Raw genomic sequence first — 22,530 nt, 5'->3', positions numbered from 1 at the left:
AGGACTTGTTGCCATAGCAACTGACAACAATGCCACTATAGAGGAATTATTTATTTGTAAACACAGTGGACAAATGTGTAACTTGACTTCAGAAAGAGCTGGGTCATCATTAATCGCTCACTGGTTACCCATATCAATCTTGCTGTTCTAACATCAGCTAACATGTTGTCGGTGTATCTCAAATGTTTAACGCAGCATGATAAAATAAGTTATTCTACCAAATAAAAAATAGTGAATGAGAGACGTCTTAATGACCTATTATCATTAAATGCAGGTGGCATAAATGACGAGAGGATATGGCACAAACGTCGAATACTACTTACTAGCAATATTAAAGCAATTTGTTCACAGTAAAATCATCAGCTCTCAGATATGTCGAGTCCCTATAAATAAGACAAACGTATACATGATGAGCAAAAAGGACACCGGAATAGGGTTTTCCTAAAATGTAAGTTTTTATAAAAAAGAAAGAAACAGAATTCATATTTAGCATGCTGACACAATGCGACATCGACTGATGATCAAGGTCACAGGATTCAGTACCAAAAAACACTCAAACATTTCCCACACAAAGGACAGAACATTCAGTCCTTTACATTATTATATTTTTAGCATTGATGTTTATTTTGCGATTATTAATAAGTAATCACTGTGGTAAATTAGCAGCTGATGCTCTTAGCTAATCTAACACTGTGGTGGTTGATTAGCTAATTTAAACTACTGGCAAACTTATGATCTGTCAGAAAGTTGTTGTGGGTCAGTTTCTTTTAATTGACCCACTTAACTTAACTGAAACACAGAATTTTACATCACATCTACATTATGGACAAAGTCAAGCAAGCATAACTGATCTACTTCCCTTTCCCTTGCTATTTTTTTCTTAATTCAAACTTTTTCTTGACCTAGTTATCTAGATGTTGTAGTGTTGACGATTAGTAAAAAAACACTGCGTCCCTTTTTTCTTTTATATATCACGCATACATTTAAGATTTTGCGTGCTATATTGACAACTTAACAGCTAAACCAATGAAGTCATTGTGGCCAAGCAGATTTTGCCCTGCATCAGGGAGATGGGAGCAGGATCTTATATTAATTAGGTATTTGGGGGGTTATTATTTCTAATCATTCCCTTACCTGTAGCAAAAAGTAGGTAGCTGTGAGTTTGCTGAAAGTGAAACTAAATCCAAAGAGTGGTGGACGCTAACAGCTAGTCTGACATACACTTAAAGTTTTAGCTCACTTTAGCCATTCAAAACAAGTCAAACAGACAATTTTCATGTCAGTTGGTTACAACAAAGTTAGCAAATATTAAAAGTACCATTGCCCCAAAAGATGATTTGATGCCATTTTCAACGTTCATTTTTCTTCATGAAGTTACGTGGTTGAGTCTGCCATCAATACCAGATTAAATAATCATAGCTCTACGACAAATGAAGTAAACTTCTGGAAGCTGCATCATATATCAGTTGTGCAACAGCGTCAAAGATTGTATGAGCCATTCTTTTTCCAGTTTGAAAATCACTTAGCAAGCTTAGTGTTAGCTGCCAGTTTCACTTTATTTGTGTTATATATATATTGGCTATCTTTCAATACATAAACTATTAATGGTTTGGATTGCATGCTGTATTAAGAATTTTTAATAGTAAGGTGCTCTATCTTAAATAACCTGGATCATAAAAAGCAACCAAAAGGTGTGACTAAGACATTGCCAGCATTAAAGATTCTTAATTGCCATGTAAAACACTAATTAAAACTTTAAATATTACATTTAATTAACTTATGTAGGTCATTTTTTGGTGCTGGCTTTCATTAGATGGGATTCAACTTTAAAACAAAGTATGTCTAGTGATTCCTTCACTCATTCTTTTATATCCTTCTGTTTAGCACACCATAAAAGATGAGGCATTTCTACCAACATCTATTATCCAACAACCTTCTTTCTAAAGATTCCCCACTCCCACTCCTCTGTTCTTCTCATCCATCTGTTTTTTCTTTCTTTTCAGTGAGGAATGCAGAGCAATACCAAGTGGTGGGGAAAACACTGCCAGTCAGAGTCTAAAAAAAAGAAAAAAAAAATAGGAGAGAATGGGAACAAAGTCCATCCAGAAAATCTAGAGGGAGTGACACGTACTGAGGTGGCTAGTCAGAGATGTAATTTTCATGTGAAACCCTCTCAGATGGATCGGGGTTGGGGGAAAGCGAGAGGTAGAGGGAGTGAGAGGGGTGAGGTGACACTGGCTGACAGGGTTAGGGGGAGAGAGAATGAAAAAAATCCAGGGGTGAAATAGGGAGGAAGAAAAAGTAGAGTAGGAATGAGCTCTTTGGAAAATAAACAGGGTGTACGGTTTCAAAGGCAAGGGGGGACACAGGCATTCCATTGTTCAGACCAATTATCAGTGGAAAATAATAACAACAGATGGATCCAGAGCGGCCAACTTGTGCACTGGCGCTGGAGAACAGATGATGAAATTTTAGAGTGCTGTTGGATATCAAGGGGTAGGGAAGGAGGTGGGAACGCAACCCTTCACTCACACTAACACATGCTCACCCCCATACACCAGATGTGAACTTCCACAAGGACAGCTTAATACATGCACTCTGGCCGACACTTGTGCAGCTCTCCAGACAGACACCTTGGTTGGATCATACATATGTCTCTCCCTTGTTGTCGTGTAATAAACTCTGAACCACGCATTCCTTTCGTGTTCAACAAAGCGGAGGGGGTTACTTAATGTTTTTACAATGCAGTAAATGTTTGCCAATTGGAATTAAGTCACATTTCCTCCTCTATTTCTGGCCTGGATTCCCCTCACCCCAACCCCCCTTCTCTCTTCCTTTATTGAAATTAGCACACATCCCTGATGACCCTGTTTGATGTCTTCCAGCATGCCAAATGTTCACGGACAGGCATACGCAATAGTGCAGCAGAGACAAAACCTCACTGACTCTGGCTTCATTCACAGGGTCCTCTCATATCAGCTGCAGACTGACAGGCAGCAGAGGGTGGTAGAAGTGGAGGGTTAGGGAGGGGGGTGGACTGCAACCTTAAAACAAAAAACCCAAGTCTCTGTGCGCCTTGTCAAGAATGGGAGATGTCTACAGATACCAGTACAAATGATATGCCTCTTTCTTTTCACAAGAAAAGTTTTCGTTTCATTAACTTCTTTCTAAAGCATAATTATCTCCCCATAGACCCTAATCACCAACAGAAAAGATAACAGAACAAAAAAGCTGTTTCTTCCTCCGTTGTTAAAGTTTTCCCCCTTTTTTAAAGTTGTTGTCTTTTTATTCTCTACACTTTACTTGAGTTGATCAAATAATGCAAAAAGATGAATAGGGTCGCAAATGAAAATCTTTTCAGCTTTCTGTATCTTTTTTATCTGCACATTTGACCCGCTTGACCAACAAGCGAGGGAAAACGCTGTTCTTTGCCTTTTGCTGGTTTGCTGCCATTATTCTAACACAGCTTTGTGAAGGTCTCCGTCGCAGCAGCACAAGTGAAAAACTGGTGTGAGCATCTTAGCACTCATGCTGAGTTTAAAGGCGGCTCAAAAAAACACGTTACAACATGTTAATGAATTAAACAGTTATAGTTGTAACAATTGAAAAACTGCGGAAGTCCCTACTGTATCACATCAAGATAAAAATAATAGAAAGTTAGCCACTCTGAGGTAAAAATTAAAAAAAATGCTTCCAGTCCAGGAAGTCACAGATGTAGAAATGTTTACAAATTTATTAAAAAAGAAAAACTGAAATATCACATGGTCATAAGTATTCAGTCCCTTTGCTGTAACATTCATTTCGATATTCATATTTGCCGTCTGTTACAAAAAAGTTACAAAAGAATTTCTGCAGCACTCAAGGTTCCTAAAGAGCACAGTGGCCTCCATAATCCTTAAAAGGAAGAAGTTTGGGACAACCAGAACTCTTCCTAGACCTGGCCATCCAGATAAACTGAGCAATCGTGAGAAAAGAGCCTTTGTGAAAGAGGTAAAGAACAACCCAAAGATTACTGTGGCTGAGCTCCAGAGATGCAGTAGGGAGATAGGAGAAAGTTCCACAAAGTCAACTATCACTGCATCCCTCCACCAGCTTTATGGCAGAGTGGTCCGACGGAAGCCTCTCCTCAGTGCAAGATGTATGAAAGCTCGTATTGAGTTAGCCAAAAAACACAAGAAAGACTCGCACACTGAGAAATAAGATTCTCTGGTCTGATGAGACAAATATTGAACATTTTGGTGTTAATTCTAAGCGGTATGTGGAGAAAAACAGGCACTGTTCATCACCTGTCCAATACAATACCAACAGTGAAACATGGTGATGGCAGCATTATGCTAGGAGGGTATTTTTCAGCTGCAATTGAAGGAAAGATGAATGTGGCCAAGTACAGAGATATCCTGGAAGAAAACCTCCCCCAGATAGCTCAGGCCCTCAGACTGGGCCGAAATTTCACCTTCCAGCAAGACAATGACCCGAAGCACACAACTAAAATAACAAAGGAGTGGCTTCGGAACAACTCTGTGACTGGTCCAGCCAGAGCCCAGAGCTAAACCCAGCTGAGCATCTCTGGAGAGACCTGAAACTGGCTCCACCAACGTTCACCATCCAACCTGACAGAACTGGAGACGATCTGAAGGGAGGATAGCAGAGGATCTCCAAAACCAGGTGTGAAAAACTTGTTGTATCATTCCCAAGAAGACTCGTGGCTGTATCAGCTCATAAGGTGCTTCTACTCAATACTGGGCAATATCACATGGTCATATTTATCTTTTTTTAATAAATTTGCAAAAATGTCTACATTTCTGTCAAGATGTACACAGCCCTCTAGAGGAATGGGGAAAATTTTTCTTTTGCGTTGCCTCGCAAAACTTTTGTGAACTTTTGTGAAGCAATATCCCTCACAATAAGTTTTGTGTTCCCTTGCAATGTGCTTACTGCGATATTTGCTGGTCTACTTTGTATACAGTCACAAATGTCAATTTAAAAATTTAAATATATACACATTTAAAGAGCCTCATTGAAAACTGCACATGAAAACAGCCCTATAAACCACTGAGACTATCAACACAAAAGAGACACAATCAAAACTATCAGATGACTTATTGCCACACGATAATAACTCAAATAGTCCAAATAGTTTGGATGTATTCATTCTTTTCTTTCTTTCCTACTAATTTTAAAGTTTATGTTCATATCATAGGTTTGTGGTGCATTTCTATCCTAAAGTAAAAGATATTAAACTTCAGGTATTTCACAACAAAATATAAAGATACATGGGAAAACCTCACGAGAACCTTATACAATAGCAGAAAGTATGAAGGCCATCACGAGAAAGGCTTGCAGTATTCAATTATGCCGCATGAACTTGCAAGAGAACGCAAAACCTATTTCGAGGTAACGCAAAAATACTGCAAAAGAAAAAAAATCCCCATGTCTTCTAGAGGGCTCCATAAAGATGGGATGCTGAGTGTACATCCATTCATCCATCCATCCATCCATCCATCTTCTTCCGCTTATCCGAGGTCGGGTCGTGGGGGTAGCAGCTTCAGAAGGGAGGCCCAGACTTCCCTCTCCCTGGCCACTTCTTCTAGCTCTTCCGGGGGAATCCCGAGGCGTTCCCAGGCCAGCCGAGAGACATAGTCCCTCCAGCGTGTCCTGGGTCTTTCCCGGGGCCTCCTCCCGGTGGGACGTGCCCGGAACACCTCACCAGGGAGGCGTCCAGGAGGCATCCTGATGCTGAGTGTACATTCATGAGAAATAATATGAACTTTTTTATTTTCGCAAATGGCTGCAATGAAACAAAGAGTGAAACATTTAAAGGTGTTTGAATACTTTCCGCACCCACTGTAATCTGAATCCTCCAACATTGCTTGGAGGAACTTGTGATAATATAGTCCAAATGACAAATCCCTGGAGGACTGCGAAGAAGGATTTCAACTTTTTTTTTCTATTTCTTGCCGGAGATTTAATTAGCTTAGGTGAAATAATTGCCATTAACAAGTCCTGTCAAATGGGGTTGAGACGTTTTTCAAGAGGAAAAAAAAAAAACATTTTTGGGCGATGAAGAGACAAAGAATTTTGAAACAGAAACTGGCAGGCCATCAGCCGTTTAGTGAGCTGACACCGAGGTTGAGTTAATTAGACTATTGTCATTTTAATCAGGACAGCTCAACGTCCATCACTTCCTGGACTTTTTTCTTGGTGTGTGTGTACTGTATATGTGTGTGTACATGTGTGAGCCTCAGGTGTCATCCAGTCATGTGTTACAGAGAATTGGTCTGGTTCATGACATGCTTACAACAGTAATGAGCTGGAGACACATGGAGGAAACACAGGAGCCCAGAGGATCGCCGGGGGAAACGGTTTCACTCATGTCTCTGTTCATTTGAAAATAATTTAAATATCAAATATTTGAAATTATTTGCTACTCCCTGACTATCAGATTTTGAATAGAGTCTATTTCATGTCTTTGTCAATATATTCTTTACTGGCATTAGCATTGAGAACATTATTATGCATCTATATTTCCAAGGGGCTCAGTGTTATATGTTGGAATAATGGCTTACTGTTTTAACTCTGATTTCCACATTTTATACACACACGCACGTACCCACGCACAAACACGCACCCCTACACACACACACCCCCACACACAGGGAAGACAATTACTACAAAATAAACACTGGATTAAACTTCATAAAATCTTTAACTTTGAAGTGCACAGAGAAATCAACCAGTGAATGAAATCATTTAATTTTCAGCACATCATCATATTCAGTTACTGACCCGCTGGAAAATAGGAAATCTCTCCGGTGTGGATGTTATTAATGCGTCAAGAATTTTTAAAGTCACTTTTTTATTTTTTAATCTCAGTGAAGTGTTAAAAAATGAAGATGGAAGTAAAACTCAGGTTTGAGAAGCATCTACAAAGGCGTTTAGAATATGTTGCTACATTTTCTTTTTGCGGTATTTTGTGTTTCATATGTTTAGCTTTTTTTTTCTTTCCTAATATAAAAAAATATATATAAATGCCCTTGTACAAGTCGCTATGATAGCTGTTTGAATAAGGTTTCCAGCAAAAAGGGTGAGAATCTGTTTAGCATTTAGCGAATTATGATTAATGAAACACGCCGATACTTCATTGTGCCTGCCAAACATAACGCTGAATGGAGCGGTGGACCGCTACAAGATGGCGGCCCTACGTCACGTCAGCGACAATAGGCAAGAGCGCTGCATGAAGCGTCTACTCTTTATTATGTCTACGAATTGAGGCCACCAACCAAGCTTGGCTCACAGTGAGAGGTTGAGTGGCTAAAGCCTTTTCTTGGCCTACATCCCTCAGAATGCTGCACAGTTCTGGATCGGAGTTCAATGAAATTCTATTGAACGTATTTTTGGTTAACATTGATCATGTGTCTACCGCAATATATATTGTTACTGATTTACTGCCCAGCCCTACTCCTACTTCCTATATAAATAATTGATGAACAAGTTAAATCTTTTAATCCTCTTTCAGCATCTTAAAGAAAAATAAATATTAGCCATAATTGGTGGTATTTTTCAAGTCAAAGCTTCACAAAAACTAGGGATTGGAAATTGAAAATTGTGATTTCTGCATCTCGATTTTAAAGATTTCTAATGAAAACGGTATTGTATTAAAAGTACTGACTTTGTCTCACATGATGAAACTCATTACAGTTTTTAAAAAATGAAAAGAAAGAGTATCAAAGGCCATGCCAGTGTTATTTTAGACAGTAGCCGCAAGCAGTAAAAGCAACATTTGGGAGGGGTGGCTGCCAGTGGAGCTCTGCCAATCACCAGAGGTGATAAAGGGACCAACTCAATATTAATCTAAAAACATCTTTTGCAGCTTTTCCCCATGACCACAGTTCAGGTCATCTGTGGACAAGGTGACAAAGGGAACCTGGAAGCAAATGCTGGCGAACCCTTCTCCCCTTCATTCCCTGTTGCGCCACAATCATCAGCCTGAGGGCAGGACTGGCCGGCAGACGTTAGAAGAACAAAGTAGGCTTCAGCAATATTTCATATTCAGTCACCTCAAAAGAAGGCGCGTTAAAAGAGGCCGCAGCAGCCCTGTTGTATTTGACAGGACGCCAATGCTGCTGTGTCTGTTTGTGATTAAATTAATGATTCTTTAAGATCATCATTTTAAAAATTAACCATAAATATTTTATAGTGATTTAATATTAATCTGATCAGAAATTATCTTCCTTCAATAATTCAATGTGCATATTAATAATTTAAAAAAAAGAATGTTATGCACAGCTGAAGGGGGAAGAGGTTGAGTAATACTTGAGACATTTAATCAGTTTGTGAGAAAATGAAATTGGAAACATTCCATTAATATCCTGATGTGACTGAAAAAAACAGTACATGAGCAACTAAAGAGAGCTAAAATGGACTGAGCATCTAAATAAGGACAACACATGTTGTAAAAACCAAACCCTGCCCAAGTTCCTCTACAAGTGATTTGTGGGGATTAAATGCTGAACTAAAGCCCTGATCTTTATTTGACAGGGAAGGTGGTCTCGGACTTCCTCACCAACCCCTTGTAGTAGGCCCCACTCTCTCACAGCCCACTTTCACTGCTGGACATCTCAGGCTTATTTAAAATCTACAACCAGGTTGCGTATTGTGATCCATATGAGGTCTAGACATAATGATCATTCAAACACTACAAAAATGTCATTGAATTAAAGTGTACAGTGGCACATAGCTTTTAAGACCTAGAGGATTAATGAGGTCCTTTATTTGGGTACAGCCCTCCCTCTACGGAGGGACACTTTGATGGTTTTGTCCTTTCATTTATCCCACTCTTTATCATCAAACAGTACACACGAGGCAGTCAGTGACACATATTTTTAAGGTATTTTAAGATGCAGAGTTCAAACTGTTAAGCCTTGAAACATCCCTCTCTTATTTAAATGATTCATCTTAACAAGATGTTACTGGACAGAAAGAGGAACTCCAAAACAACTACAGAAAATGTCCTTTTGGACTTCACAGTCTTTGGGCATGAAGGCAAAATTTAGCTGTTCAGTGTTGCTAACTCTACAACCGTATGGATGCTACAAACAATGAGCCGTAAACAGTCCCCTGAACAGTGAGGAGAGACTCTGCCTCTCGAACAGCGCTCCATTAAAGTGGAAAAAATGTCATCAAAGTTATCAAAATGAACATGATGAAATTCACCAAAAGTGGAATTTCACTCTTGTTGAAGAGACCAATGGTCTGTGCTTTGTCCAATGAGAGCAATGATTGTAACCTACATGGCTTTGTTTACAAGGTATAGTTCACTTGCAAAAAGTACAATGTGAAATACAACCTTAAAGGAAGAGGGAGGTATTATGTATTTTCCAGGAACATAGTACCATTTTATAGGACAATCAAGCTACTCAGTTACCTTCAGTTGTTATGAAAATGTTGTATTCATCAAAAACAATTTAACAGAAATTTGACTTTGCATCCGATGCCTGAAAATTGGCCTCTGTCTCTTTAAGAATGTCCCACCCTTGCTGACACTCCTTATTCAGCACATCAATACAACAATGTTTCTGCATGCTGTTCATTGATGCCATTTCTAACTGTTCTCAGATAATCACAGCAGACTGGTTCCATCAGGTGTTTGCTAATTGCTGCTGCTACTAGTTTGGAGGAGCTAAGTGGGCAAGGCAAAGGTAAGGCCCAGGAGCTCCTATTTCTGTGCAAATAAGTTTTGAGTACTTATTTACCCAAAACTCCAAGACGGAGCTTTGGGTAAATAGGTGGCGCATTGTATGAACAGGTTAATGGTTGCCATGGGAGATTCAAGGATTTCACAAGCATACATGAATGGGTCAAAGCAACATTCCAGGTATTTGTTAGATGAGGGAATAACATTATAACAAGTTATAAAGAACTAAAAAGCGATAGCAAAAACAGTGACAAAAGATGAATAATTTTAAACTTTATTGTGTAGTGTCGACAGCCCGCATGTGCACTTCTATGTGTATGACCTAGAAATTTCACATGTACAAAATATGCAGAAGTGAAGCAACTGTCGCCTCACCGCGCAAACTCCATAGAAATGAGTGGAGAGGGAGCAGCGCTGACTCCCGTCACCGTGTGACCATTACCTGAGTTACCTGTCAGGCTCCTGGTCTCCTACCACAGAGCATAACAAAAAGCCCAGTGAGGAAGAGCGGGCCAAGGAAACGCTGCTTTAAAAGCCGAACGTGACAGTTGCAGTATGGGAGCGCTTTGGATTCAAACTAAATAACCGTGGTGAACCACTGAACCAGTGGAGTGGCTGTGTTGTAAAACAGTAACAACAAAACAATACAACGAACATATCTGCACCTAAAACGCACCTATGTATGTTTCCTTGCTTAGGGACCATCCTACTGACAATCACTGAGGTGCAGTGGCGGTTTCTGATATGGGTGACATGGCCAACCACCCAGAGAGGCTTTTTGTGGGTGGCAGCTCCCTCTGCCATGAACGAGAGGATCTGAATGTGAACAGTGCCTAATGCAAACCCTCCAACCCCTCTCCCAATTTTTTATATTTAAAAGGTTTTCCAGTTCCAGTGCTAAATGTATGTTCAAAATTTGTTTATTGGCCTATGAGAGAGTGTATTTGCATTGTTATGCAATTTTTATGCTATTAGCTAACAATGGTTTCAAAATGACAATATTATAGTTTATCGCAATTTCTGGGACAATTAATTGCCCAGTAAAATTTGTTATCGTGACAGGTCTACATACTGTACATGTGGACCAAATTCCAACTGAAATTCCTTATTATGTTTAAGCCAGGCCAGGCTGAGTCCAAAACATCTTCCTGTCCTACAGTGTCCAACAAGAAGAACAAGAGTTACAATGTCTTGTAAAAGTATTTGTACCACTTAAACTTTTGTCAATAATTTTATTTTGTGATAACTACCATATGTGTTATTGAGGTTTATGTTACAGATGAACATTAAATATTACATAACTCTAGAGCAGTGTTTCTCAAACTTTTTCAGGCTGAGGTCCACTTAGCCCATTTAACCACCTAACCTGAAATTGCCCATGCGATAACACATCTTAATATATGATGCAACCTGAAAGGAACATATTTGTCTCTTAACTCACACATTGTTGTCTTCTTTGTTAATCTTAATGAGAAGAGTGATGCTGTTTGGTAAATGTGACTGGCCATGACAAACAATGAACAGGTCTACTTGGGCATTTTGACTTATTTACATATTCTGGAAGTGTCTAAACTTTCCAATGATGTCAAACACATGGAAATACAAAATAAATTGTTCTATACTACCAAGTGTTATGTGTAACGCACATAACATTTAGGGCTAGACCAGGAGTGGGCAATCCTGGTCCTCGAGGGCCGGTGTCCTGCAACTCTTAGATGTCTTCCTTATTCAACACACTTGAATTTAACAGCTATATCACCTCCTAAGTGCAGTCAAGTTCTCCAGAGTCCTGCTAATGACCTCATTATTTGACTCAGGTGTGTTGAAGTAGAGATACATCTAAAATTTGCAGGAGACCGGCCCTCGAGGCCTGGAGTTGCCCACACCTGGGCTAGACGCACAACTAAAGAAAAACTCACTTAAGTTGCTTTAACAGGAACAAAGGAATCCAATCACTAGTGAACAATCAGTCACTTATCCATTATTATTTTTAACACAATCGTTTGGTATGCAGATGGTAGCGTTGCACTTTGAGCTCACATCACGGCAAAATAAATGGTTGTTTACATGCAGTACCTTACAGACTCACCAGTGGTCACACACATTCATTTCCAACATCAAAAATGGTTTTAATTAAAACTAATTCATCTGCTAATATGGTCCACCGGATCCAAGGCCAACTAAAAATCAGCATTCAAAGAAGCTCTTCATTGAATCTGGCACAGCTATGTAAAACTGCAAAAAAAGTACATGCATCGATCTGATATTGCGATCTGTATCTGTATGCCTGAAAAATCAAAGGATGCCAAGGAGGTGCAGAGAGGTAAGAGAGTGATTTTGGAGTAGTCAAAAGAGACTTGGATGCTTGTCAAAGAGTGGAAAATCAGAGAGTTTGTCAGGGTGCCGTGAGGGTCAGTTGTCTGACTGAAAAGGTCCCGTCATTGTGTGCTTGCCGAGGTGTTGAGAGGGCCTGTGAAGACATCAGGTGTTTGTCGAGGGTGTTGATAGAAAAGATGGAGATGTAATGCCTGCCAAGGCATGAAAGGGCTTGCATAATATTCAGGTGCCCGCAAAGGCATTGATAAAGAAAGACGAAAAGAATGCCTGCCAAGGCGTAGAGGGCCTGCGTGGGCACGGGGTGCCTGCAAGGGCGTTGGTAAAGAAAGATGAAGATAGAATGCCTGCCAAGGCATGGAGGGCCTGTGTGGGCATGGAAAGAGAAAGACGAGAATGCCTGCCAAGATGTTGAGAGGTGCCTGCAAGGGCGTCGGGTGGCATTGATGGCAGGTGAAAAGAGACAATAAGAGAAAAATAACAGAGGAGAGTAAAGTCATGCCTGATAAATGGAAATAGCAGGACTAGCCGGCTTGACTGCTTAAAGGGGAAATGTAGGGACTGTCAACTTGAACAGAGGAAAAAGGTAATCGACAAAAACACCACCACCAGTTATTTGTCGACATGGGCTTACCTAAAAAAAGAGAGTATGTTGAGCAGAAAGCGTGGAGGAGCAATCTGGATGAATGTACAATGAAAAAGCCGAGGACAACAAATGACCGAGTTGCTGGAAGGAGACCAAGAAAAGCTGCTGTCACGACTCCACCAATCTGAAATGAGTGGTCAGAGAAATAACTAGGGGACAGTTGCATTCAGCTAGGGTTTGACGAAGAAATTTGATAAACCATGCAGCGGTCATGGAGAGCCTTCTGGTGTGAGGAGCAGGGGTGCGGAATGAGAACTTATCTTTTGACATTTGAGTGCGAATTTAAACATGGCAAGGAAGGGGCAGAATTGGCAATTAGAACCAGGACGGGACCTTTCCCTTTGGCGTGCTTGAGAGAGAAATGGTAATTTGGATAGAATGGATAGAATGTAAGGTCAAAGAAAGCTAAATCTCTTGAGCGATTGAATATGTTGTTCAGAGAAGTGAATTCACCAAGCTTAAGGAATCCAAAACAGGCAAGGAGAAAAGAGCTAGAGTGAAGAGATTTGACATAGGATTTTTTTAAAAGCAGCAAGGTGATAGGTTTCCTAGGGTCAAGTTGAGATATCGAGTTTCAGATGTCTTGATCGAGTGATTTGCGAACAAACTAAACGAGAAATCAGGTTGGAGACATTTGGCAATAAATTAATACTGGCGAGCAGCCTGCGAATGTAGGGAGATTTAAAGTGTTCATAGCAAAATGTGGGGAAAGCTATAATGGTGCTAATAAGCACAGGGATGAAAGGAATATGATGAGCAGTGCAAAATTTAGAGTATGAATGCTACTCTGAAAACCGTATGAATGCTACTCTGAAAACCTACATGAGTGTAGGTTGCTAAACCTGTCTTCATATAGAATGAAGCAGACTAAATTAGAAAATCCTGAGATGGAATGATTAATGTAGCAGCAGATCCTCGAATGGAAGAATGAGGGTAAGATGAATGTCTGCTGATGGACACATTCAGCAAAACACCTGGAATTCAGAACGAGACAAATAATGGTAATAGAGTAACAGGGGACGTGATGAACTGTAATGATAAAATTGTGAGTGACTGATAAAGCAATGAAGAAAAGGCATGATTGACTTGGATGAAGATTGGCCTTAGTTAATGGCTTCAATGACTGCGATGTCGCATAGCTCGGCAAAGCGCTTACGTTTTCAGAGCTAATCCCACAGGCAGCAAGCTACAGTGATGGGGATGATTTTGTAAAAAGCGGATGACTCAATGGAAGGAAAGAAAGGAGGACAAGCTTCGGCAAACCATCGTCCCTAAAAAAAACATCCAAAAGCTGAGGATGGGGCAGCATCTGTGTAAAACTGAATGGAATCAGCTGAGCTAACAATGTCATCATAAAAAAGAGATACCATTCCAGTCGTTGAGGAGCTTAGACCAGAAGGCAAGAACGAAACAGCACCCTTTGTCCAGGGTAACCGGGTTGAGCAGGGAAGGGACAAAATTGGCAAGGTCAAGCAAGTGGGAGATGAAAATGTGGCCCTGGGGAATGATGCGCATGGCAATGTTGAGGTGGCCTAAAAGGGACAGGAGTTGACATTTGGAAAGAACAAAAGAAGAGATATGAGACTGAAAGACTTTGCGAATGAGGGACAGTTTGTCCCCAGGGAGTGAAGCTATCATGGAATTGGAGTCTAGAGTGATTATCGAGAAACTAGGGCCGTTTGGCTGGGCCAATGGTTTTCTCCTCGGATCAAGGGACAGTGAAACAATTGCTGGAGAATACCTAAAGAAGGGCTGGGGGAAGTAAAAGGCTGATCAATGACAAGAAAGTAGTCAAGCAGGTGGAGGACTGAGGCGAGGATGGAGACATTGAGCAGAATCCAACAGGGTACTTCGGAGAGTTTGTTGAAGAGGCAAGGACTACTCCTTCACCTGATGGTGAGCCTGACTGCAAAGTAAAAATGGTTTTCCCATTTTGCTCCCAGCAGGTGCCACTGAGAAGGGTGCACAGGCATGACCTTAAAGGTATCATTAAAATCAGCCTTTTTGAGCCAAGCACCTTGACCCTAAATTTTTATGAAGGAAATGGCATGATTTATGGAAGCATAATACAAAATGAATGAGGGTGTATGAATGAGAGAGTTAATGCTTGGCTACAGGCCAGAATGAGGGGCTGACAAATCGAGGATGAGGCATTTCTTTCCAGAGTGAGTAGCGATGAGTAGCTATACTTGTGCGTAGCAATGCAGTCTGAGAAAGAACATGCGACGGGCATCGCATGCGTAGCGATGCCCATCGCATGTTCTTCCTCTTATAACATGAAAGAGGAAGAAAGGAGAAGACTTACAAGGACCAATTATATAACGTTGGGAAACTTTCCGCTGAAGTAACCGGGTCACAACCTCCGGCTTACAGAGCGCAGACTGGAGATTGGGGCAGAAAAGGGTGAAAGTGGGGGAGGAAATGCTGATATAGAAACCCTGAGACAACCCTTTGAGTAGGAACTTGACAAAGGAACGATCCGGATGGCGCCCGAGTAGAAAAGTTAATTCCAGCATCATAATTGCGGTTGCCAGGAAATGGAAAATCAGGTCCTGGATCCAGAATGGCCCTTGGATGGACAGCGTGGACAGATTGACTTGGAATGTGCTTCCTTGCACATCCCAAGATATGGAGACAATTACAAAGTGGAAATGAACAGGTGCTTTCGTTAAAGTTATTACAAATAGCAGTGTTATTAAAGACTTGTACTCTCCTACATGGTGATCCATGAGTTGATAGATAGAAGGGGCCGGAAATCAATGTCGGACGGGACTGGTTGGAAGCAGTGGCATGAAGGGGCAGAGCAAACTTTGAAAGCTGACAGAGCCGCAAGATGAACAGGAAAAAGCTTGGGTGTGCATGATAAGAATTTTGGTATCAAGGATGGACCAATCTAAGCAAATACTGGATTGAGATAGGACCAAAGCTGCTGTGGGAGCAACAGCCTTGTGGTAATGATAAAAAACGGAACACCTGTACTTAAGACGAAGGTCTGCAATTAGAGGCAAATAAGCATCAATCTTGACTCTACAATCCGGAAACACAGAGCAAATGACGTCCCTTTAAATGCTATAAGCGGCTACGAACTCTCTGATAGAAAGATCTTTAGCAAACCGAGGATCTGAGGACTTGAAAATGGGAGGGAGGTCAAATCAACATAAAGACCTCGAAGGATTTTAAAATGAAGTCTAGGAAAAATTCCTGCCAATCAGCATATGGAAGAGGGAGAGGGTTGATCCAGACAGATGGCCAAACGAGGTGATTCCTGTGAGGTGGAGGTGAAAGAAAGAGACCGTGATCCTCCATGACAAAATAGTCGGAATCCAAGTCGGACATGGCAGCAGACAAGGAATGGTCAAAGCTCGGTCAAGAAAGCGGGTGAAGACGGGATGCTGGACCTTATTAAGGGTGCGATGCTTTATGATTGGAGGAGATGAGGAAAAGACCAGCACCGATAGGCTGTGATTGAGGCGCATGATGACGTGATTGGCTGAAATGAATAGCGTCTTCCAGTTTGAATATACAGTATGCCTAGGCTTCATTTTGCACATTATATCCCAATGTTGTGAACTATTTAAAAGGTGGCTGTCACTTCCACAAATAAGCCATCTTATTAGATTATTTAATAAGATCGAAACACATGGATCCAAACATTTAAATACACTCAATATACTTCCTTGAAGAAAAGATTTTTTAAATGTGTCACTGCCGCTCCAGATAACTGATTAATCTGTGTCATTTTATGATGTGGTCTTTTCTAGGGGTGCACCACCTTATCGGCCAGCCTATTTGTCGGTACCAATTTTCTTAATTTTTTGGAGATTGGTGATCAGTTGATATATTTATATGTGAAGCCAATCTTATCTACCTCAGCGAAGGTCTTAAAATTTACCACTGTCCTCTTCTCCTCTTCCATAAGAGAGGTTTGACTGATAGATTGGCCCACCAGGTCATGTCTGCATGTTTGTAGTTATCAATAGTCACCCCACTGATGTACACTTAACTTTCTTGCTATTATTTAGCAACATTTCAGACAAAAAAAATTGACATCGGCCAAAATCGGAATTGGCAGTTCAGGTTTGTTAAAGATTGGTAATCAGCGATCGGTCAGAAAACTGCGATTGGAACCTAGTCTGTTCTGATAATGACTAAATTATTAGCACGTTTTTATTAATGAATGTTTGCTTGTTTTTAAATGTCATTTTTAAATAGAAAAGACAGCAACAACACTTAAACCCTTCTGTACCGTTAGTTTTTTTAAAAGAAGCACCACAAACAGATGTGCAATAGAAAGTGCTTTTCCTCTTTAATTGGACTGGTGTTGTAATATCTATAAATGTTTAAACTGAACGGGACAGTTATCACATGTCATTTCCTTACAACCAAAAGACAAAAGCTTTGTTTGTGTGCTCCACATCCTCCACGTAGTCTCTCTCTCTCTCTTTCTTCCAGCTCAGCAGCAGCAAACAGAGTTGTATGCAAATACTAAAAGCCATAATGCACTATATTGTTTGGTGTTAACATTTGAATATTTAAATGCTGCGCTTTAGATCTAGATATTCTCATTTCAATTTCCATACAGTGCTGCTGAATGCATACAGTTAAGCTTACCAGCCCGGCAGGTTGAAAACTTTCTATTTGCATTTTCCCAGCTTGATATGGTTTCAACAGTGTTTTTCGCAATTATGTGTCTTCCTGAGTACTTAGTTGTTAAGAACACGAGTTGCCGGTGGTTTAATAAATGACAAAGGCGTGTATGGCCTTGTGTCACAGCCACCCGAGTTGGATGTGTGAATCACCCACGCTGGTGTCACTTAACCAAATTGGTAAAGCTGATAAGCTGTATTTACATAGCAGTGTTGCTGGGCGTGATTACTATCAGTCAAACGTCCCTCCCCACCTCCACAAGCTTTAATGGAAAGTTGGAACATAACTTAGTCAGGCTGCCCTCAGGAAAATAGCTCAATTATACCTGTGGGTATAAACACTCGTGTGGCTGGCAGATAGATAAACAGATGTGCAGTGATGGCCTGCAGTAGTCAAGCAGCTGCTGCTCCGCCTTCATTCAGTCACTTGTCCTGATGGTGGATTCCTGTTTCTCTCCCCTGCAGCCACACTATTTGTGGCGGTTAACAAAAGCAGATTAGGGCTGAAACAATTATTCGGATTAATTGTGATTAATCAATTATTGGAATAACTGTCCACTAATTTTGGAATTGACACATAGGGATGCACTGAACCCTTCTTTACTACTTCCGATGCTGAGACAGATTTAATATCAGCCAATACAGAAACCGTGCTGAAATGACTTAAACATTTATTTATTTTATTTTTTTAAAAGACATAAATGTGCCGACTTACAAATGTATTTGAAAACTCTGCACCAGTACAGCAACAAATACACCAAAAACTTCACAAGTTTGGTCAAACATGTAAAACCAACACAATTTTAATTTGCTTACTCAGTGCAATTAGGAGTATAGCAACCGATGTAAAATAAATAATAAAGAAACTTACAAAAAAAAAAAGACAGGTTGACTACCTTGGTCAAACATGTAAAAAAAATAAGCTGCAACATACCTTTCAAATGGTTCAGAAAGTGCAACTAGAAATTCTAAACATAGTGCAAAATAAATAATAAACCATGTCCTCAAAACACAAAGCAGAGACTTGATCCGCCCTTTAGAATCAGGTACATTGTCAACATCGAGACCAATTCAGATATTCAGACAGATTCAAAAAAGGCCTTTTGCTGAAAAAACCCAACACCTCTGGGAAGTAATTAAGCCAAAACTGCAGGAAAATATATACGTTTAGCAATTACGCTGAAAGAAATGAAATAAAATAATCTGTAAACATGTCCCACCCAAAGTTCCTCCAGTGGTGGTTTTAGCTTCACCCAGTTCAAATTCTGTAAAAAATAAATAAATCTATTAAGCACCTTTTCCTGTCCAATTAATAATCAGAAAATAATCAATTGTGTTAATGTTAAGTCAAGCAAAAAAGGTTGAATTTTTCAAATGTTTTGAAAAGGTTAGATGCTAGAAATATATTTCCAGCAGCAGATCCATCCTTTGCTACAAATGATCCAGTGTTCACTAAATGAATGCAGTGTTATGGCATTTTCTTCCTATTTGATTAAAAAAATGGTTTGTTTATTTATATGTTTCAAAGTATTTCTAATATTATATATATAAAAAGTTCCAAGTGTTTGAATGAAATATCTGCAGAATATGCCCATTTTTAAAATCAAATTAGTCATCAGAATAATCTATAGAATAATCGATTACTAAAATGATTGTCAGTTGGAGTCCTAGAGAATATCTTTAATGCGTAAAGGTACTCTCTTAATGGTCGGTTTACGAGGCGTAGACATCAAAAGAGAACGGTCGCTGCCTTTTAGCTTCTCCCTTTCCGAACTTTCCTTTTCTAGTATTACAATATTCTTTCCACACTGACTAAAAAAGACAACATGAGAGCATTCAGAATGATGTCAAATGATGTTATTTTGTCTCAGTGCACTGTGCATTTGAGCTTGCACTTGTATTGAAAAGGACATCCCCCTCTGGCTGTTGTCTCATTGAGAGCCTACCTGTCACGAGGCTGATATGACGCTCTTTGAATGCAATGTGTACGTATGATCCGAGCTGTGGCGAGCCGATCCAGATGACAGAGTGACTGGAGTGTCAAAAGCGGCCCCACAAACAGACATGTCCCTTTTTTCCCCAGACAGGAAGCTGGGAGCAGCAGAGGCTCTGCCTTGTCTCATCTGCCAGCAGTCCTTGCTGCCTCTACACCCCCAACTCCACCCTCCGCCTCAACATGTCTGATGGTGTGCAGGAGTCCATGCTGGACGGCTGATTTGATTTCAGCCAGTGTGACACATCTGTTGCTTGTCATGTTGTGTTGTGCCAGTCTGTGAGGCGAGCAAATGGGGAGAACAGGCGTCTGATCGCTGCTTTCATGTTTACAAACAGGGGGCTCAGGATTACGTGCTGGCTGCAGCATGGTAGGAAGGTCAAGAGGTGTGGAGCGAGTACAACATACATCTGTGTAGTCCATATGCCACGAGCCATCACTTCTCCTGACCAAAGCTCTGTATTGAAATATTGTATGATGAGATGCACCGATCAGGCCTTTTCGGGCTGATACCCATTTCTGTTCTTCTTTAAGGCCTGACATGCTAATTCAGTTTTTTTTAAATTACAAAGACAGGGGCGTGCCGTGGTGGCGTAGGGGTTAGCGCGAACCATATTTGGAGGCCTTGAGTCCTCGACGCGGCTGTCGCGGGTTCGACTCCCGGACCCGACGATATTTGCCGCATGTCTTCCCCCCTCTTCTTCCCCGTTTCCTGTCAGCCTACTGTCATATAAGGGACACTAGAGCCCACAAAAGACCCCTAGACGGGTAAAAAAAAATTAAAATTACAAAGACAGTAGGAGTGCACAGGTTGCCATTTTCTGGCCCATCGGTGAACTTTAAAAAGCTTGACCAGGGCGCAGCAGTGGCACAGAGGATAGAGCATGGACTAGGCATGTCACGATAACAAATTCTGCTGGACATTAAATTGTCAGCATAAGTAATTGCAATAAATGATAATATTATTGTTTTGAGACTATTTTGAAGAAATATAATGGTAATAGCAAAATAATGCAATTACACATCCTCAAAGATCAATAAACTTTAAATTCTAATGAACATTTAACTCTGGAATTGGGAGATATTTTAAATATCCAAAATAAGTAAACAAATCAACAGAAACAACAAATAAAATGAAAACTAATGTCTCTGTGGACAAAATTTTACTTCAGAAAAAGCTTAGACCAGAAAGCAGAACGTATATATATATATATATATATATATATATATATATATAATATATGTGTGTGTGTGTATATCAGTGATGTGAGGTACATAGCTGGTGAGGCACTGACTTAATCATAATCATATTTACAAATATAGACCCCAACTCAAAACCACGTCTTTCTCGCTCTCTGCAGGCTACACACAGACTCGTTCCCATAGCAACTGACAACCACGCCCCTTAAAGAGCACTGAAATATTTCCCACACAAAGAGCAGAACATTAAGTCTGTTGCAGTAGTATGGTTTTAGGCTTAATGTTTATTTTGTGATTATTAATACGTGATTGCTGTGGTAAGAGGAGAAAAATATATTACTGCACTTGACTTTACTTTCACTCACTGTTACTGTCTTACTCTGCAGTTGATCATGAGGCAAGAGAACTCACCTCGTGTGTGTGTGTGTGTATATATATATATATATATATATATATATATATATATATATATATATACAGTACAGACCAAAAGTTTGGACACAACTGTGTGTCCAAACTTTTGGTCTGTACTCAGTTCAGACCAAAAGTTTGGACACACTTTCTCATTGAATTCAATGAGAAAGTGTGTCCAAACTTTTGGTCTGTACTGTGTATATATATATATATATATATATATATATATATATATATATATATATATTATTATATAAAATGGCACTATGTGTTTGGGTAATTCTACCAAAATGTAAGGAATTACAAAATTATCGCGAAGTATCAACATAGTTTTCTTATCTATGTTGTCTTTGAGATATGAAATACAAAACTGGAGAAAACAGCAAGTCTCTCCTCATATTTCATAAAAACAAGAATTTCTGTTTTTCTTCTTCCAATTATGATCTTATCTGCTGTGTCTTTGGCGCCACCCTCTGCCTGATTATTGCCCCTTTCGGTGCAATCACAAAAATCTGGAATTAGCGCACGCTACTCGGCAGGTATAGATAACCTCATTTACATCCCACAGGTTTCAAAAAGTGAAATTAATTAGGCATTAATATATCACAGCACATTTTAAAGGACCTAACTGATGAGAGCCAATCAAGGTAAAAATTGGCCAGTGCCAATCCCCAGCTGAGAGATTAGTGCACCTCCAACTGAGACACACTGGAACTCTTGGGGGGAGTTAAAACGCATAAAGGGCTGAAAGTGGAAAAAAAGAAAAGCAAAAAACAGTATGAATCTAGGTTCCACTAAAAGGTTTCTCTTTTCCTTTACATTACCTACAGAAGATCAATTACTTCTCTCTGATTTGCTACAGCTGTAAATCAAATTTGCATCAACATTCTTCACAGTGTCCTCTTTATGGACTTTAAAGTACGATGAACAATACAAAAAAAAATCTAAAAACCTACAAAAATTAAGGCTATGGTCTAAGCAAGACTTCTTCAGTCAGCTTCAACACACGAGCAACGACTAAGGCTAATTGGAAACATCCAGTTCATTCTCCTATGAAGTACACATGCTATATCAGCAAAAATCAAATGACAGTATTTCAGCCGGTGAAAGTAGCCCCACCACTAAAGAAGCAGAAAGGAATTTATTAGCGGGAATGGAGCGGTAAGTTAGGAGGTTACATCTCTGTGTCCTTGTCTGGGCAATAAATATTCAAAAGTGCCATGTAATTACGAGTTTAGGATTCATATCTATGCGCTGAGCTGCTCTAACTGTAAATTACTTGGAAAAAGTTCAGAGGGAGTTTTTTTTTTTGTTGTTGTTTTGCTTATTCCTAACTAGAATTCACAAATTATATTTAAATATTTTTGATTACCATACTGTTTTGATCAAAAAAGAAAAAAATTGCAATATGTAAATGCCATCCCTCTTCAGAGGGTGGGGGAAAAAATGTTCAGAGGGCTCATTTACATTGTCAAATGACTCAACACTCAATACTTTCCACTTGCTATCAAACTTTGCTCCTGAAGACGTATTGACCTGGAAATGATCACAGATTCTCAAAACATACATGACATAGAAGAACAGAAAGAAGAAAGGCTCGAAC

General features: G+C 39.9%; 2 protein-coding genes across 6 annotated transcripts in view; one reads left to right on the top strand and one right to left on the bottom strand.

The window, feature by feature from the left end:
* The window catches only part of LOC116710442 (uncharacterized), a 70,163-nt gene extending 50,628 nt beyond the window's left edge, over positions 1-19,535 (top strand). Inside the window, exon 3 of the mRNA XM_032549461.1 lies at positions 19,404-19,535. Within this exon, the coding sequence (XP_032405352.1) occupies positions 19,404-19,535 (132 nt within the window). The remainder of the gene's footprint in view (positions 1-19,403) is intronic.
* Positions 1-22,530, bottom strand: part of foxp1b (forkhead box P1b) — a 309,660-nt gene that overhangs the window by 222,407 nt on the left and 64,723 nt on the right. The gene's annotated exons all lie outside the window — the stretch shown is intronic.

Source organism: Xiphophorus hellerii, chromosome 20 (genome assembly GCF_003331165.1).
Source record: "Xiphophorus hellerii strain 12219 chromosome 20, Xiphophorus_hellerii-4.1, whole genome shotgun sequence".
Lineage (NCBI taxonomy): Eukaryota > Metazoa > Chordata > Actinopteri > Cyprinodontiformes > Poeciliidae > Xiphophorus > Xiphophorus hellerii.
This window is presented reverse-complemented; position numbering and strand designations above follow the sequence as displayed.